General features: G+C 49.5%; 1 protein-coding gene across 8 annotated transcripts; it reads right to left on the bottom strand.

Moving 5' to 3' along the window:
• Window positions 1–2,112: 2,112 nt before the first annotated feature.
• Window positions 2,113–16,986, bottom strand: pecam1b (platelet and endothelial cell adhesion molecule 1b). Of its 8 annotated transcripts, none has more exons than XM_030094144.1 (14): window positions 16,831–16,986; window positions 16,714–16,749; window positions 14,751–15,065; window positions 14,369–14,650; window positions 14,026–14,298; window positions 13,341–13,613; window positions 12,255–12,533; window positions 11,472–11,750; window positions 11,239–11,343; window positions 6,391–6,444; window positions 5,979–6,080; window positions 5,659–5,715; window positions 5,143–5,165; window positions 2,113–2,533 (listed from the first exon to the last, which is right to left on the bottom strand). In XM_030094144.1, exons 1-14 carry the CDS (start codon window positions 16,874–16,876, stop codon window positions 2,201–2,203), a joined length of 2,457 nt encoding a protein of 818 aa, XP_029950004.1. In that variant the 5' UTR covers window positions 16,877–16,986; the 3' UTR covers window positions 2,113–2,200. The 8 variants fall into 8 exon arrangements, 6 of the variants coding, with proteins under 6 accessions (XP_029950004.1, XP_029950005.1, XP_029950006.1 ...); XM_030094145.1 differs by having other exon boundaries at window positions 16,714–16,737; window positions 16,831–16,954; XM_030094146.1 differs by lacking the exons at window positions 2,113–2,533; window positions 5,143–5,165; window positions 5,659–5,715; window positions 5,979–6,080; window positions 6,391–6,444 and adding exons at window positions 8,767–9,170; window positions 9,564–9,643; window positions 11,115–11,145.
• Window positions 16,987–18,258: the final 1,272 nt, after the last annotated feature.

The raw sequence follows: 18,258 nt of genomic DNA, 5'->3' as shown, positions 1-18,258 counted from the left end.
AATACCATCCACTTCCATTGTGTCCGTCCCGAAAACCTTCCCTGACTCCCCTCTGAATAAACAACAGCTCGCCCTCACAGAAACGTATGCTGTTCGAAATGACTAAGGAATTGCGCTAAATGGGTCAATTTGCCAAAATGTTGAAGTATCGCTTTAAACACGAGTCCAGTGTGTGATGACAACAGCGCCACCTGCTGGAAGCAGGAAGTGCAGTGTAAATGGCCCCAACATTAGGCTCAGACTTCACAGGTGGCATCAGAGTCCTCCTCCGATCAGCCACATGACCACAACAACCATCGGCCACAGCGCCACCTGCTGGAAACAGGAAGGAACTTTACACTGATGACCACAGACGGCCCTCATCGCATCTGTTGGCCAAAATACGCTGTCAGTCGCAGCGCCACCTGGAGGACATGCTTCCAATCACTGACCAGTGAGGACACGAGGACCCGTCCGTCTCATGCTGCTTTATTTAACACATGGATTTTAGCTAACCCAGTGACATTAACAGTGGTTTAAATCCAACATTTCCTGTTAAATGCTTCAAAATGAATTTTTAAATATTAAGTCAATACCACTTTCCTTAAACTCAGTAAATCTTTCTGACTATGAACGACGATCACTGTTGACTGAATTTATGTGTTTGACTGTCATCCTGATGCTCATTTCAGAATCTGCTGCGCTTTTTCTTAACTTTCATTTGAGTAATGAACATGAAAATGTACTTTTAATCAAGTATCTTTTTTCATCTTGAAACTCTGCTTCCACTCAAACTAAAACCTGTACATTTTCGTTCTCTGTTTAAGTGATTTATATACTTAGAAGAGGAGTGTGCCCTTGTAGTGACACTCTGTAGACTAAACCTCATGAAGCACATCTCGTGTTTGTGTGGCCTCGCTTGCATATAAAAATAAAAAGTAAGTCAAAAGCCGTGACGTACAAGTCGGGTTTAGGTTATTTTGAACAAAGAGCACAGCGACGAGCTGAGTCTCCCATCGGGCTGCAGTTTGAGTCTGATGAAGTTTGCTCGATCCTGGACGAAGGTGTCTGGGGTGGAGTGTGAGGAGAGTCTCTGAGCAGAAGAAACTATGGACAAAAGATTTTGAAACACACCGTGACAGAATCCTTTAAAAAGTCTCCTTAATCATGAAAATGGTTGTTATTGAGTGTTATTAGTTATTTTTAAACACGTACAAACACACACACACTCGGTGCTGACAAGATTCCACTTTGTGATTGAGGCCGATGAGGTTTTGTGTCAGGAAGGAGAGGAAAAATTCTGGAGGAACAATACTGGAGCAAGGGCTCCATCTAGTGGAAAATACTGAGAAAAACAGTCCAAATCAGGAAAGAAAAACAACAAATCCAGTGTAAAAACCGTTCCTTACTGAAATCAGCCAGAATGACAGGCTAAGGAGGAACCTGGGGTCATGAAGGGACCTCTCCGTCTCCTCCCCTGCACCGACACTAGAGTCTGAGGCCTCCTCCTCCACAATGAGCTGCAGAGAGGGATCAGGATGACTCAAACCTGGGGCCTGAGTGAAGCACTGAGGGTCCCAAGTGCCTCACCTGCTGATGAAGTGCTATGGCAGTGGTATTACTGGACAATCAAAACATCTGGAGAAGGCTAAGGGTCCAAGAAACTGCTACAGCTGCTACCATGTTGAAGGTTTGGACCACTCCGTCACTGTTTGGACTGTTTCTGGGTCCATCCTCACCTGCCTCGGATCAATGATCGACCCAGAACCCACAGAAGAAACACGAAATTCACATTTATTCTGCAGGAGGCGCAGTCACTTGGATGTGCTCCTCTAGGTTCTGAGGAATAAATTAGGGTGTGATCATGTCCTGTTGGACATTAATGACTGAAGCCCAGAAGATTGCAGGGACATAAGTGAGTGTGGACGGCATCGGAGCTCTGAAGGCAGCAGAGACCTGATGGAGGAACATGACCTGGCGATAGACCTGATGGAGGAACATGACCTGGCGATAGACCTGACTGATGGGAATGACTGATCTCACCTCCCCTCTGCTGTCCCCACTCTCTTCGTGTTGTGTTCAGGGTGTGAGCGTCTCTCAGCTCCAGATAAGAAGACCAAACCAGGCGAGACGTCCGAGGAGTCTTTTTATTGAGGCGAAAAAATATTTACAGCTTCTCCAATCTGAGAACATGAAGGTCAGCAAGTAGCTGACCGATGCATTAATCCACCGGCTGAGGCAGATCCGGGGGGCTGTGGACCTCCAGGTGGGGCTGATCCATCTCATGGTGGTACTGACCCGTCTCAGGGTAGTACTGACCGGTCTCAGGGTGGTATTGACCCGTCTCAGGGTGGTATTGACCCGTCTCAGGGTGGTACTGACCGGTCTCTGGGTGGTACTGACCCGTCTCAGGGTGGAACTGACCGGTCTCAGGGTGGAACTGACCGGTCTCGGGATGGTACTGACCGGTCTCAGGGTGGTACTGACCCGTCTCAGGGTGGTATTGACCCATCTCGGGCTGTTCACCGTTCAGACTGGCATAATCCACTGAACCCTGGAGACACAGAGAACAAACACATCAGAGAGAAAGCAGGAAACAGAGGCTGAGGATCGCTGGAGTGGGATAAACCGGTGGTCTGGAGGTCTGGAGGTCTGGAGGTCTGGCAGGTCTTGGGGCTCCGGTGAGTCCTGGAGGTCTGGGGGGTTTGAGGGCTCTATGAGTCTAATCTAACCAAATCTAGCCAAACAGGAGTGCATCAGACTCCACCCATTTCCTCAAGTAAGTCCACCTGTAGCCTTGGTGAAATAGGTGGAGTCTAGTGTTGCTTGGTTGGAACAAAAACCAGCAGCAGCCTCAGCGGCTCATTCTGGACTGGTTTGATGACCACTGCTGTAGAGAAATCCTTCATTCTGATTTTTTTCTGGTTTTATAGATTTACATGATTGATTGTCTTTGTTTTAAGAATCAACTGTCGGTACTTGTTTCTGTTTTTAACGATTCACTTTCTGTTAATCCTGCACAAAATAATCCCTTCATGTTGCTACTGGAGTTTTTGTGACAGTGAAATGAAAATAAAGCGCTGGAAGCTCTCTGGCGCCCCCTGCAGGACCGACCACCACACAGTCATAAAGCTGGGCTGAATTTCTGAACTCTGAAGCTTTTACTCAGTCTGAAGCTGGAAAGAAGCATTAATACTCCCACCTCTGCTCATCAGCTCTGATTTTAAAACTGTAAACTGGATTCACCGCCTGTTGATTTACTGCTGTCACAAATAAGACATCTTCCTCCTCCTCCTCCTCCTCCTCCTCGTCCTCATCATCATCATCATCATCATCATCATAGAAAACAGTCCCAGCCACAGAGATGAAGTGATGAAAGGATCAACACTTTTACAGCCTGATGTCACTTCCTCAGTTTATTATTTCAGTTCTCATGACTGCCATGTAGGGGCAAACAGTCGGGCGGGTCCGTCCGGGCCCCCCCGGGACCCCCGCCTCCCCCCGTGGTCCTGGTCTGAGACAGTGAGTGGGCCGAGATGGGCAGGGAGTGACTAAGGGACTGCATGATGGAGCTGATAGCAGCAGGAAGCTGCAGCTCTCAGCTTTGTTCTGCTCTGGAAACTTTGACGGCCGCTGCCTCGCTGCCCCTCCTGCTGACCGTCCCCCTGGGGGGGTGGGGGGATGGGGGGGGGGACTCTCAGCAGGTTCATAGTGGTTAGCTCTCCTGCTTCACTGCTAGAGTATTCCTGGTTCAAGTCCAGAGTCTACATGTTCTCCCTGTACAAGAGGCGGAGCGTGGGTCTCAGTACAGAGGGGGCGGAGCATTCTCGACGGGCCCTTATGACAGTAATTTCGCCATTCAAACAATCCCTCATCCTACCGTCAAACAACACACTAATGCTCACTTTTATTGAGCCAAGCAAACCTGTATGCCTCAGAAAGCAGAATAAAGTCACAAACCAGTTCACAAACTTGTTCTAAAGAACAAATACACATACGCATGCACACACACACAAATGCAGCCTGACAGGTGTCAATCTCAGAGCGTCCGCTGTCCATGGTGCTGAAAACTCAGATAAAAACTCACTGGCTAAATCTGTACCATCTTTGACACAGCTTAAAAATATAATATGAACACATCTATCTATTCAGATAGATATAGACACAGCTATCTATATCTTTTGGAATTCACATTTATTAGAAAAAAAATAGACTCGGCGGTCTCTTATAGTTGAGAGCAACACAAGGCAGATTCAAACAGGCAGGTGTTTAAGACCACAGCATTCTGATAAAGATAATATTACTGAAGGTTTCACTGACTCACCAGTGACTCCGATGTTAGGTTTTGGGTAGTACCGCTAGCAGCTAGCATAGTGTTTAGCATACTGTTTAACTTCCCTCCAAAGAGTTCAGATCAAGTGCAAAAGAAAAAACTCGTTCATGCCGCACAGCCAATCAGCGCTGGCTTACAGCTCTGATGGGGCAACAGTAGCTCAGATGGTAGAGCGGGTTGTCTAATAACCGGAATGTTGGTGGTTCAATCCCCGCTCCCGCAGGCGTAAAACTGTCGTTGTGTCCTTGGGCAAGACACTTCACCCACCTTACCTAAGTATGAAAGTTGTGAGAGTGAATGGTTGGTGGTGGTCGAAGGAGCCGATGGCGCAGATTGGCAGCCTCGCTTCCATCAGTCTGCCCCAGGGCAGCTGTGGCTACAGTGGTAGCTTACCACCACCCAGTATGGAGAGAATGAATAATGCAATTTAAAGCGTCTTTGAGTGTCCAGAAAAGTGCTATATAAAACCAATGCATTATTATTATTATGCATTCATGGACAGTTGTAATGTAAGAACTGGCAAATTGGAGCACACAATCATATGGTATACCTTCTGGCACACACTGCAAATTTAATTATAATCATTTATTTACGAGTAAATGTGAACACATCACATGAAACGGGGCCCTGTGACCTGGTGGGCCCTGGAGCGACCGCCCCCTGACCCCACTCTGGCTCTGCTACAGCCCTGTACATCTGCTGGTTTCCCCCAAAGTCCAGAAGTGGAATCACTAAACTGAAGAGTTAGTTTCATGCTGGATGAGGTAAAAGACTTCAGCCTGCAGTCTACAGGCGTTCATAAAGGAAAATGAGTCATGATTAACACTCACGTAGTGGTGAAGATCAGCAGCACCTGGAAGAGAAAACACCAGCTGGTTAGTGTTGAATCAGCTGATCAGCTGTCAGGACCACTTCAGTCTGGTTCTGGTTCACTTCAGTCTGGTTCTGGTTCACTTCAGTCTGGTTCTGGCTCTGGTTCTCTTCTGTCTGGCTCCTCCTGGATTCTATGCTGACTGATCCGTCCAGAGGAAACTCCTCCCAGCAGCAGCACTCGCTCATGTTTCTCTTTCTGACTCTGAAGACCAACCAAAGTCCAGAGGTTCATTGATCAAAGTGCTTCTGGCCCTCTGAGGTGGTTTTTGACAGCTGGATCTTCACATGCCAACATGAAACAGGCTTCAACTGGTTTCTCTTCTCTGATCCATTAGTCAGACTCTAATCTCAGAATAACCATGTTAGAAAGCAGTAAACCTGGGCCTGGGGATGGAGACTACATTCTGCAGAGCAGAGAGACGCTGGAGGCTTCAGCAGCCCAGCCCGGTTCTGAACCCTGAGGTCAGACTCACCCTGCGGAGCGTTCTGGAGCTCGCTGTACACTGTATCGGTTCCTTTCCTCAGAGGAGCTGATCAGGAGACAAAAACCAACACGTCAGGCCAAAGAAAACGTGAGAGAGACTGTTTGACATGCAACCTAAAAATAACCAGCAGAAGAAGAAGGTAATGAGCTTCCTGTTTACAGAGCCCCTGTCTGAATCCCGGCAGGCCCAGAGACCTGCTCCTGTCCTAATGAGCTGTGATTAGTCTCCTCCCAGGAAACTCCGGCTCCGCTTATCAGAGGGCCGAGAATGTGTGTGTGTGTATGTGTGTGTGTGGTGTGTGTGCTGACCTCGGGCGGGATCAGCTGAGCGGGGGTGCACCACCTCTGTGTACTCCACATCGGGCTCTTTGGACAGCGAGCGGCCTTCATCGTCCTCCTCATCCTCATCATCTGTAACAACACAAAGTTCTGTGGAACCGCTGGGTTTGATTCCCGGCTTCACGGCTCCAACACCATCACTTCAGGTCACTATTTCATTTGCTTTTGCACAATGTACATGTTTATTATCTTTTTTTTATTGACTTTCAGAATGTGCTTTAGCTTCAATTACAGTTTAACTCTGTTTACCGACAGTTTTAACTACAATCAGCCGAACAGAAGCGAGATTCTCCTGTTTGAGCTCCACAAAGGAAAAAACGTGAAACTGTCTCAGTGTGAAAGTAGAGTCCTGACGGAGAGGAAACGTGAGGTCGAATCTCACCTGCTTCAGGCTTCCTCTCGCTCCACACACTGACAGCAGCTCTGCTCACTCTGACTGCAAAACACACACACACACACACACACACACACACACACACACACACACACACACACACACACAGCAGGAGAGCTCAGTGAGACACACACTTCAAGGAAAAGCAAAGACCTTGAAGTTTAATCGGCATTAAAACACAGAATGAAGGAGTGAATGTCTGCTGATATTTTCTTCTCTTGCCGTTTATCCTTGGAGTATTTTCTACCACGAACATCACGTCAAAGTTTGATGTAATGGATTGAAAACCTGAAAAAGTTCCTGAAAACTGCATTAGTAACTCATCAGCGTCACATTTGGAAGCCGAGTCTGAACGTCTCCTGGAGAAGGACAGAAACACTCACTGTCAGATTACAGCCCTTAACGCCAGCTGCTTGCTGGATGAGCCTCAAACCCTCATATGCTGCTTTAAACAGAACAAACTCCGCTCATGACTCTCTAATCTCAGCCCAGAATCAAACCCTGAATACTTCTGCTGTGAAGCAACAGTGCCAACCGCTTCCCCTGAAGACTCTACATGATCATTACTGCTCTACAGTTCAACCAACAGCTTTCATTTTGAGTTGGAATTGAACCTGCGACCTGTGCGGTGCAAACAGTGCTGACCACTTCATAATGGTGATTCATATCCTCACAGAGTTGACACTTTTTTATCCTGAGGTCCCAAAGCTTTTTGCAGACATTAAAAAGACGACATAATGGAGCAGATCAAAGGAGGAGGCCCAACGGCGTCCAACCCTCCATCCCCGGGGGGCACAGGAGGACCGTGTGGGGGAGGGGCATGGGGGGACCAGAGTCCGTCTGTCCCGGGCATTCTCATTGGTGTTGGCTCCAGCCTCAGACAGCAGCAGGTCCTCTGAATGTTCTGACACAGTCAGATGGAGAACCTGGAGTCACTGGCAGGCTTCTGGATGGCATCGGGTTGAAGAACTTTGACTGAGACTGACAGGTCTAGACTGAGTTCTTGAACATGGTGCCGGTTCTAGAAGGTGAGATACTTATTAGAGACAGTCAGATTTAAAGGAGCTGTAGGCAGGATTCGGCATCTCCGCCATCTTGCTTAGGTTTACCTAAGCAAGATGGCGATTTGACCCATCTAAGATGGTGATTTGAAACCCAGCACAGCCAATCCTGTCCTGTTTTCTCTGACATCACGCCCTTACGCAAGTTAAGCCCCTCCCACAAGAACATGTGATGAACGCCCCTCGACCAATCACAGTTAGAGCCTCAGGGGCTCTTCTGATTGGTCAAAGATACCTGGAGCTGTCGAGATTCCTTTTCAGCTCAGAACAGAGACAGATGGAAACGCTGCGCCCTCACGGTAGAGCAGTTATGCTACACTCCTAAAGGATTATCAATGGATACTCTAACATTTAATCCAAAGAAAACACAGAAAAATTAGCATTGACTAGCAAAATCCTGCCTACAGCACCTTTAAGGGCTGTGTTGGAGTCGTTCAATGGGTCTTAAGTTCTTGAATGTGAAAGGGAGTTCTGAATTTAGATTGACTGTTGAAACTCACATGGGTTTCAGAGATCTCTAGTTTACAGGAACTTTAGATTGCGTCAGAGTTCTATGTTTTCAGAACTCTCGAATGTGTCTCGAGTTATAGAAAGTGAGATAATTTTCCAAAGTTTTCGAGCATGTATGAGTTTCTGAGAAAGTTTGAATTCTACAATCTGTGACAACTTTGGAAGTATCTGAGATTTAGAATGTGGAAGACGTCCACATCTCCAGGAAGTGTGGAGATTTCAAGCATTTACGATTTACTGTGTCTGAATTCTACGATCTGTGAGAACTCTGATGTGTGTCAGAGTTCTCCACGCTCTCCAAATATCAAACAACACTCCAGGAACAGAGTGTTGAAACGTGTTCTTAGAAGTGTTGAGGCAGATTCTCGTCTGCCTTCAATGCTCCAAAAGCAGCCAGAGCCAGAGCGGCGGAGAATGAGTTCTAAAACCACCAGAACCAGAGCGCTGGATCTGGAGTTCTCGGTTCTCTGCCGCTTCTTGCTCAGTGAGTTATGACTTCGCCCCTGCTGCACAATGATCTGGGTAAAAACAACTTCCAGTTGGTAATGTAGCTCCCAGGCCGGCTCATGTGATTCATTTCCTCCACCTGCTGCAGGCATTCAGAAGCCAGCGGCGGCTTTATCGGCCACCAGCGCCGTGCCAACAGGAAGTCTGTCACAGACTCCATTGTTTCCACTTTTCAAGGAAGTCTCCGCATTCCTCGTTGGAAACCAATCACGGGTTGCTCTGGCCCGTCTGCAGCGCTGCGAGCGTGAAGAAGACGAGCAAAATGAATGAAACGTACTGACACGCCTCTAAATAAAAGCCTTTATTCTACACCAGCTGCTTCCAGTCTGTCAGAGGATCAACCAAAATATATACACACATTTCCTGCATGGTCTTCAAATGTATATACAAATCAGCCTTTAAACTCATGCACATCAGACAAATGGAGCAGTACAACAGTCATGCGATCACGGGGTCAAAGGTTATGCAGACTGCAGTGGAGGGGAGAGGGAGCACTGGGTCCAGATCCTACGGATCTCACTGTCTCTCAGCTCCCAGCGACAAGCCGTCCCTCCCACCGTGGCCGTCTCTACACTGAGGCCGGGGCGCTGTAGCTGCTCCCGTTGCTGAGGTCAGCGGGCGGCGGCGCCACGCTATCTCGCGTCCCATTGGTCGCTCTCCCCTCCTTGCCATCATAGAACGGCGCTGCGTCTGGAAGGAGATGATAACGGGCGCTCTGAGTAGTTTGTCACAGTCCATTGGACGCTTCCACCGAGACGCAGCTCGTACCTCGGACCGCTAGCTTCCCGCGGCAGCGTTATGCTAACGATGGCCTGAGTGGCGTGGCGTGACGTGAACAGACATGCAGCAGAAACCGAGGAGAGGCGGACAGACAGGAAATCAGAGGAGGCGCCTGCATGCACATCAGAACCAGCGAATCACGGGACAGAACGGAACACCAGGCTTCAAAAAGAACGTGAAACTCTTCAAAGAAGGAAAACCTTTGCGCAGCACTGATCAGAAGTCAGATCAGGAAGTGAGTGATGAAGCCGTGACTGGATGGAGACTGTTAGAGACACACAGGAGAGAAGGTAAACCGGCTACCTGTGGGGGCGTGAGAAGCCTCGGAGTCGTGGGTTAGAGTCTCTGCTAAAGAGTCATCTGATTTAGGGATCGAAGGCTTTCTGAGAAACGGTGAAAAGAAAGTCAGCTCAAGCACCAGTGACGTCCCAGACAAACCAGAACCGAGAGAAACCATTTCTAACAGCTGATTCCTGAATCCTGATGCACTCAGTCTGGAGAACAGCTGGTTCTGCACATCCTGGAAAAACTGCTCAGTCCAGAGACTAAACCAGTTTAACCAGCTAATGTTCCACTAGTACTACCGGTTTTAGCCGTTCTGGTGTAACTAATAGATGTTCTATTAGTTTTTGTTGTTTAACTAACTAATGTTCAACCAGTATTTCTGGCATTAGCTGTGCTAGTGTAAATAACAAATATTCTACTACGTTTGCTGGTTTAAGTAACTGAAATTCTACCAGTTTTACAATTTTTAGCTGAACCTGTTTAACTAACTAATGTTCAAGTAGTTTTTCTGGTTTGACTAACTCGTCTTGTACTAGTTTAACTGGTTTTAGTTGTGGTCATTGATATGATTGAACAGAACATTCACACATAAAGCATTCTTGTAATACGAAGCCTCAACTCTCTACATGAAGAAGCGGTTCTGTGGAACACTTCCTCTATTTGTTCCTACAACTGGAAATGTAATGTTATGTTTTGTTCAATCTTTATGGTGAAACTGCTCTTTGACTGAAACGCAAGTTCTGGGATATATTTAAAAGTAAATCGAATGAAGAAGCAATTTCATTGCTGAACAAAGAAGTCTTGGTTTGGAGGTTTCAGAATTCTACTTCAAAATCTCAGTATAGTGTTAATCAAATTCAAAATGCCTTCCAAAATGGCCTCCAAATGTGGAATTACATTTCCAAAGGGAGTGTTCCACAGAACAGAATCGTAACTTAGAGAGTTCAGGAGTCATATTACAAGAATGCATTGTAAACTCTTGCCCCAAGGCGCTGCCCTGTGAGAACAGGAGGTTCAAAATACCTCCGTTCAACATGGAACCAATGGGAGCAGATTATTGGCTGATTCGGAGGCCTTATTTTGAAAGAGCCATTTCACCCCTAAAACAATTTTAGGCCAAATATGACTTCACCTCATTTCTTCAGTCTGTTCAAAGAGTCAATAAACCCAGGATCATTTAAATCTGAGCGGGTCCAAGTTGCACCTCTATTATGGTTCCTGCCTGATTTTCTCAGCGACAGCTCATTGAAATGTTTCAAAGCCATTCTGTTCCTGGGAGTAAATTTCATAGAAAAGTCTTTAAACCTTTTCTATGCTCAGACATTTTGATGATTTGTCTCCAAGAATAATATTTTTCGTTATTAGAATAGAACTGGCTCACTTTACCAGATGTTCCAGTCTGTTTGACCACTGAGGAAAATCTGCAAACTCTTTTTTTTTTTTTTTTTATCTGAGTTTTAATGTCAGGAACGTGCAGAACAAGCTGTTCAGTTGTGCAAAAGCTCGACTCCCTGTCAGCGCCGGCAGTATCGCCACTTTAAGAGAAAACAAGTAGTCAGACCAACTCACACTGACAACTCAGCGGCTGCTTCTCGTTTACCTACGATCAGAGAGGAGAGGTGAGGGGGGGGGCAGGCGGAGGGAGGTTAGACGTAAGAGGCCGGGGACGCCCGGGGACTGTAGGTCTCTCTACCTCGCTTGGATCTGAAGTACAGGACGCACACCCCCAGCACCAGCAGCGACGCCACCAGCAGGCCCACGCCGCCGATCACCGCCTTCTTCCACAGCGCCATGCGCACTGCGGACACACCGGGAGGGGACAGGGTCAGGATGAGGGACCAGGTCCAACCAACGCTTCTGATGAAGCTAGCATGCTAAAAGCTAGCTCCAGCCATGGCCGGCAGAGCGCCGGGTCGCCGTGCTCACCCTGGATGGTGACCTGCTCGCTCCGGACCATGCCGTTGGCGGAGTTGTAGGCCTCGCAGTAGTACGTGCCGCTGTCGTCGTTGGACACCCGGGGGATCTGGTAGTCCTTGTGCTTGTTGTCGGTGGTGGTGAAGTTCAGCGGCTCAATCGTTCCCACGCGGTACCACTTGAAGGTGACCGGCGGCGTGCCGCGGACGCCGCAGATGAGGACGAGGTGATCGCCCTCCGACACTTCGTCCGGTTTTGGGATGACGGTGAGAGTCGGGTGGGTGAGAGGCTCTGAGGGGTTAGAGAGGGAGAAAAACCAGGAGTCAAGGCTGAACCCTGGCCCTGATGCATCCAACCATCCATCCATCCAACTATATTACATCCATCAACTTGTCAAACAATACATCCAACCATCCATCTATCAACCAATCCATACAATCATCCACACATCCAACAATACATCCAACCACCCACCCATCCAACAACACATCCAACCATCCATCTATCCAACATTACATCCATCCACCTGTCCAACAATACAGCCAACCATCCATCCATCAACCAATCCATACAACCATCCAACAACACATCCATCCATCCACCTATCTACCCATCCAACAATACATTGATCTATCATCCATCCATCCATCCATCCATCCAACAATATTCCATCCATCTAACAATCCATCCATCCATCCATCCAGCAATCATTCATCCTTCCATCAATCCATCCATCCAACAACATTAAAAGACACACTTTTAGTCCTGTGTGGACCCAGAGTTGGGGATTCGTACCGATGACCGTGGCATTGAGTCTTTTGCTGGGCGGAACTTCCTTCTTGCTGTTCCTGGCCTCACACATGTACTTGCTCAGTTCCTCGGGCTTGGTGATGGAGACGGTGAAGATGGCTTTGTCGAAGGGCAGCCGGACGCTCCTCACATCCACCTCGTCGTAGCCCCACAGCAGGGTGTAGTTAATGGGCAGGCTGCCGGCGTCGGAGTGACACAGGATCTGGATGGGCTGCCCCAGCACGGCCTTGCCGTAAACCGAGATCTTCGGAACGGAAACTAAGACTAGAAAGACGACAAGAAAAACCCAGAATGTTTGACTGTCTGAAGAAGAAAGAAAAGTCCTGGCTGACGGTTTAGCATCAAGGTGCAGGGCCGTGCACAGACACATCTCACGTCTTCCAAAGGTTGATGGACTGTCGCAATTCAAACTAAGCATCTGCCTCCTCCAACATCTAGATTATAGAGCACTGGTGTATCTTCAGTATTTTCACTACTTTTAAAAAGTGACTGGTTACTCTGATTGATTTCTCTGTTGAGGATCTTGCTCAGCCTCTTTAAAGTGAAGCCAGAGGTCATATCAGGTCACTGGCTTCACGTTGAACTGCTCTAAATCTCCCGCACTGACAGAACTGGCCTCATTTGTTCCTCTTCATTTGTCTGGTTAGTCAGCCTCACATCAGGAAACTGACACATCAACTGAACACCTGCCATGATTTCCTGGCTGGATGTGAAACCAGTGCAGCTGAAACCAAACGGATGAGTGTGAAAGTCTTCAGAGGCCATCTGATGTTAAATATGATGACAAAAGAACCACAGAGAGAACATGCAAACTTCACTGGCCTAGAACTGGGGACGTCTCACCATGATCACCACCATGCAGCTCTAACCTTTACACTGCTGGTCTATACTTTGTGATGGAATGGTGTGAAAGTGGTTCACATTGTTACCCCAAACATGAAGGTCCAGGTTTGATTCTGGGACCTTTCTGCATGGAGCTTGCATGTTCTCCCTGAGAGCTGCATGGTGATTTCCACTAGTGAAAGAGAAACTGGTACGGAGGGAGAAGCGACGGTGCTGCCGGGACGATACCTTTGGGACGGACGGTGAGCGTCTGGCTGAACTTCTTGATGCCTTTGGCCTCAGCTGCACAGGTGTAGTTGAAGTCGAACTGCAGAGCCTTCCCGGAGAAAACCCCGGTGCCCACGGCCACCAGCGGGTTCTCCGGCGGGGACAGCGTGTACACCAGCTCCTTCCGGTCCAGCCTCTCAGAGGCAACGCTCTCACTCCTGCAGGTCAGCGTCATGGCCTCCCTTTGGAAGACTTCGGCAGGAGAGACGCGGAGCGTGGGCACCGAGAACAGCTCTGAGGACGCAAACAGACACAAGACGGTCCAATGGGCATCCGGCAACAACAGAGAGGACAATAAAACAGAGGTCTCTGCTGGTCTGTGCTGGTCCTTGCTGGTAAATGCTCGTCTGAGCAAGGTCTGGCTGGTCTATTAGATAGAATTCATCCTGTCCTCCTGAAATTGCATATTGGAAGGTTTGTTCCTGGGCGTTTCCAGAAAGTTGTGTTTTCAGTGGCTCCGAGTGCCGTTGTCATGTAAACAGACACCCAAAACACAACAGAAGTTTTCTGTTTTCATGTTGAAAATGCTTCATGTAACCGGGGCCTGAAGGAAAATATTTATTTAAAAACAGTTTGTGGTAATTGCTAATGAGGACCGATGTGGATCATTGGTGGTATCAACATAGTTTTGTGTCTGCAGACTCACCGGTCACGGAGATGGTCTTGGTGGCAGACTTGAAAAGGGGGCCCATCTCCAGCCGGCACTCGAAGCTGAGCGTGGGCCCGCTGGCCCGGGCCACCATGCTGTGGTTGACCCGTGTGCTCCCGGTGCTCAGCAGCTGGGTTCCCTGGCTCAGGTACAGCTGGATCTTCTCAGTGTTGTGCACGAAGCTTCTGAGCGTGCACAGGAGGTCAAGGCGGTCTCCTTCGAAGACCTGGTCCGTGGGGGAGACCTCCAGAACCGGTGAGATGGAAAGCTCTGAGGGGGAGGGGGAGAGGCTGAGGGTCTGGATCCCAGAGGGGTCAAGACGGTCTGGGCTGCCACTCACCTTTGACCGACACGACGACCGTGTTGCTCTCTTGGGACTTGAAGGAGTCGGGCGTGATGAGGACCGTGTAGGCGCAGTGGATCCGGTGGATCCCGGCGCTGCTGAAGCGGAGCCTCACCTCCACCTGGTTGGAGTTCACTCGCTCCTCCTGGATTTCTTTGGTGTCGTCGTAGAAGTAGAAGAAGATGGAGCCGGTCTCCCCCGGTGCGGTGCAGCGGGCCGTCAGCTCCTCGCCCTCCGTCACCACGCCCTTGTTGAGGTGGAGCAGCGGCGTGGACAGACCTGGAAGTCAGGGCCAGAATCATGAAATGCTTTCTATCCTCCAGCTGTGTTCCGTGAGGCTCTGGTTTTCTCAGAGTGAACGTCAGGAGACCCGACCCACCCGTCACCGTGAGCTTCCTGGACTCGCTGGCCATGGACTTGCCCTCGATGTTGACCTCGCACTTGTATTTGCCGCTGTTGGAGACCCGGGCCGCCGGCAGCGGGTACAGGAGGTCCTCGGAGGAGCTGCTGGTCTTGGTGTAGACGTCACTGCCGTCCTTGTAGATGGTGTACTTCCGAACCAGCGCCTCCGGACCCGAGCTGCTGACCACCGCCTGGCATCGCAGCGTCACGTTGGTGTCCCGGGTCACCACGGGGTCCCGGGTCCCGTCGGGGTGCGGCTCCACGGTCAGGCTGACGGCCCTGATGGTGAACACTGAGAGGAGCACTGAGGGTTCAGAACTGAGGGACACCAACAGTCCGTCCTGTCAGCCCGACTGCTGAGAACACCAGAGCTCTCAGTTCTTCACATTCAGAGAACGGTCGAACCTCAAGACCGGTTATAAAAAGAGACGAAGAAGAAAAAACCTCGCTCCCGGTAATGTTAGCTGAGCTGTGGTAGCCCAACATCCACCCCCGCCCCATCACCCCCGCCACTCCCTCACTACCCCACGGTGATCCCCCAGGTCGGTGGTTTCATTCCTCATAGTGCCCCGTCCACGTGTCCTTGAGCAAGGCACCGAACCTGAGGTTGCACACACCTTACACAGCCACCATGACAGCTGGAGCGGCAGAAACCCCGACGTCTGAGTGAAATCCATCCGACAGAAACAGAAACACAAGAAGTTCTCAGGAAGACGAAAACTGAGTCTGAAGGAGAAAATTCCATTTTCATAAAATTCATAAGTTTGTCTTCAGAGACAGAAAGCATCAGATTTTTTCCCTCCCCCCTGTTCCTCTCCTCTCCTTCGCCCCGGGATGAGGAGCAGTAAACAACCCAGGCGGCAGGAAGAGCACTTTGTTAAACAAACAGGTCGCTCAGGGGAGAAACTATCAAAATATCAAAACCACAGATCAACAGGGTCCACACCCAGTGGGGGGCGGAGGACGAGGGGAGGAGGAGGGAGGGATTCAGGATTGAAATTTCAAAAATTCTGCAGAAAGCTGGTGATGAAAATCAGCATCGTTTTTATCTTCAGGTTTATTTCAAACAGACAGAAACAATCAGACCACTGCTCCATCCCTTCAGATCTCCTCCATCACCTCAGACCACCCCCACCACAGCTCCATCCTCCACCAGCCTCCTCTTCCTCCTCCAGATGAGTCATGTCCTCCACCACCTCAGCCGGCTCCACCAGGCCTCCACCACAGCTCCATCCCACTCCGCCTCTGGATGATTCATGTTCTCCGTCCGTGGAGGAGTGGTGTGACCCTGCTCTCAGATGGTTCCCAACACTTTCCACCGCCTCAGATAACAGGCGGGACCATTTCCACTGCTCCACCGGTTCTCTGCTCCCAGAACAATCAGAACCTCCCGCCGTCTTCAAACCATCTCACCAAAAGGGAGGAGGAGTTCACGGACTCAGTTACGACACTCTGATGTCCAACGCTGCGTCAGGACGTAAGTTTCTGTTCACTGACTGCAGAGCCGCCGTCAGCTGAAGCTTCCTTCAAAGCAGCTGCGACTATTTCACTGAACTCCTGTTTGAAAACTGAGCTCCGTAAACATGAACCGTGTTAATCAGAACATCTGCATCAGCAGGGTGTTTAATCACCCAGAGCCTCCGTCAGCTCGGAAATCTGGTTCAAACATGAAGATCCAGATTATAGAGCATCTTCCTCCCTCCACTGTAACTTCGGATTAAGGTAACGACCCACACAGTGTTCACAGCTCAGCTGCGTCACAGAAACGCCACCATTCCTTCGACTCACAGAAGTGAGCTCAGTTTTCCAGGTAACTGGATGCTTCTTAATTCTTCACAGTCCATGAAAAATCAGAACTATGTGAAGAAGTTAAGTCAGACTTATCGAGTCTGAGAGTTTTGGTCAATCAAATCTGAAGAGTCTAGAAGTTGAGTACTTACGTCTCTGAGCCTCGACCCGGCTCCCTGCAGGGACGTCTCGGAGAGGAGAGAAAGTAAAGCGGCAGGTTAGACACGAGCTTCAGCACAGGTGGAGGTCCAGGAGGAGGAGATCCTTACAGGTGGAGAGGAGAGCGGAGGCGAGCGTGAGCAGGAGGAGGCCCATCCTGTGAGGACGATCGCCGATGCTGCGGTCCTGGAGGAGAATCGAGCAGAGTCCTGCCCGCCGAAGATCTGGTCTGGGTCTGGGTCCGGGTCTGGACGAGGTGGGCGGAGCGGACTCTGAGGTGGCGCTCCACCTCGGCCAGCAGCGCCGTTATCACTCCCAGCAGCTTAATTTGAGGAAGTGAGTGTTGTTTCCTCAGGATGTTCGTGCCGCCCGGCTCTTTGCAGTGCAGGAATGTCAGTGTCCACCACCTCCTCCTCCGTGTGTGTGTGTGTGTGTGTGTGTGTGAGAGAGAGAGAGAGAAGCTAGTCACAATACAGCCGAGTGTTTCGGGTGCAGCAGACATGAGAACTCTGACCTCTGACCTCCCACAGGTAGAGAGAAGGAAAACACTGCTCTGAACAGAGGACAATGGTCCAGCAGTGAAAACACTCGCTGCTCCTCCTCCTGCTCTGTCGTCTCCAACCTGATGAACCTGGAGGTCAACCAGAGGTCAACCCCCCAGGTTCACTGTGATGCTTAACTGCATGAATCCTTGACTTCAGGTGTAGCAGCAGGTGAGCAGCTCATCAGTGTCCAGGCTGGAAGAAAACCCTCAGCGCTCAGGGAGAACATGCTGACTGCACACAGCCGGGCCGCGCTGGACTCAAACCGGGGTTCAGTACTGTCAGGACAGAGCTGACCGCTGGACGGACTGTTGGTCCATCTGGTGTTTGAGGTGTCACAGTGGTTGGCACCGTCACCTCACCGCCGCTGGCCCCATGTCTGAACCCGTGCTGGGACTTTCCCCTGTGGAGTCTTCATGTTCTCCCTGAGCTTTATTCCATCTCCTCACAGCAGCTGTTACTCTTGCACTGTTATGAATTGATGGAAAGTTAAGATCAATGCTTTAACGTTCTCATTTTTCACTTTGCAGGTTGTAAGAAGAGGAAAGTCGTCGTCACCACATCGAAATGGAGTCGCTCATAAAATCACGATGAAATTATTTTGACAGAATTAGCAGCATTGATTATGATACGTTACTGACGACGAGGCCCTCTGGCGATGAGGAAGACATTTTTAAGGCTCACAGCAGATTTCAACTCAAACAGTGAAGAATTAATGACTCCACAGTGCCACCCAGTGTCCAGATGTGGAACGACAGAAGCTTTAAATCCCCGAAGTGGCGGTGGTGGCAGCTGAGCAGGAACAGGGAGCAGGAGGCGGTCTGGTGTTGGATTTGGTTTATTTCACTGATTTCACCTCCGGTCTGATAAACCAGTCAGAAAAGCAGCCTGAGGCCACAGAGACGCCTGATTGTTCTCATCTTTCACCCCGAAGGCTGGAAACTCAGCAACACTGAAGAGATCACGGTGGGGGCTCTCCAAGCACGTGTGTGTGCG

Source organism: Salarias fasciatus, chromosome 6 (assembly GCF_902148845.1).
Source record: "Salarias fasciatus chromosome 6, fSalaFa1.1, whole genome shotgun sequence".
Lineage (NCBI taxonomy): Eukaryota > Metazoa > Chordata > Actinopteri > Blenniiformes > Blenniidae > Salarias > Salarias fasciatus.
Note: the sequence above shows the minus strand (reverse complement) of the source record. Positions and strands in the feature narration are given on the sequence as shown.

Coding starts and splice junctions, on each gene's coding strand:
- pecam1b (XM_030094144.1), bottom strand. CDS start 16,876: ATGGGCCTCCTCCTGCTCACGCTCGCCTCCGCTCTCCTCTCCACCT. Junction 11,344..11,471: donor CGAGCAGGTCACCATCCAGG/GTGAGCACGGCG, acceptor GTGTGTCCGCAG/TGCGCATGGCGCTGTGGAAG. Junction 6,445..11,238: donor GTACTTCAGATCCAAGCGAG/GTAGAGAGACCT, acceptor TGTGTTTTGCAG/TCAGAGTGAGCAGAGCTGCT.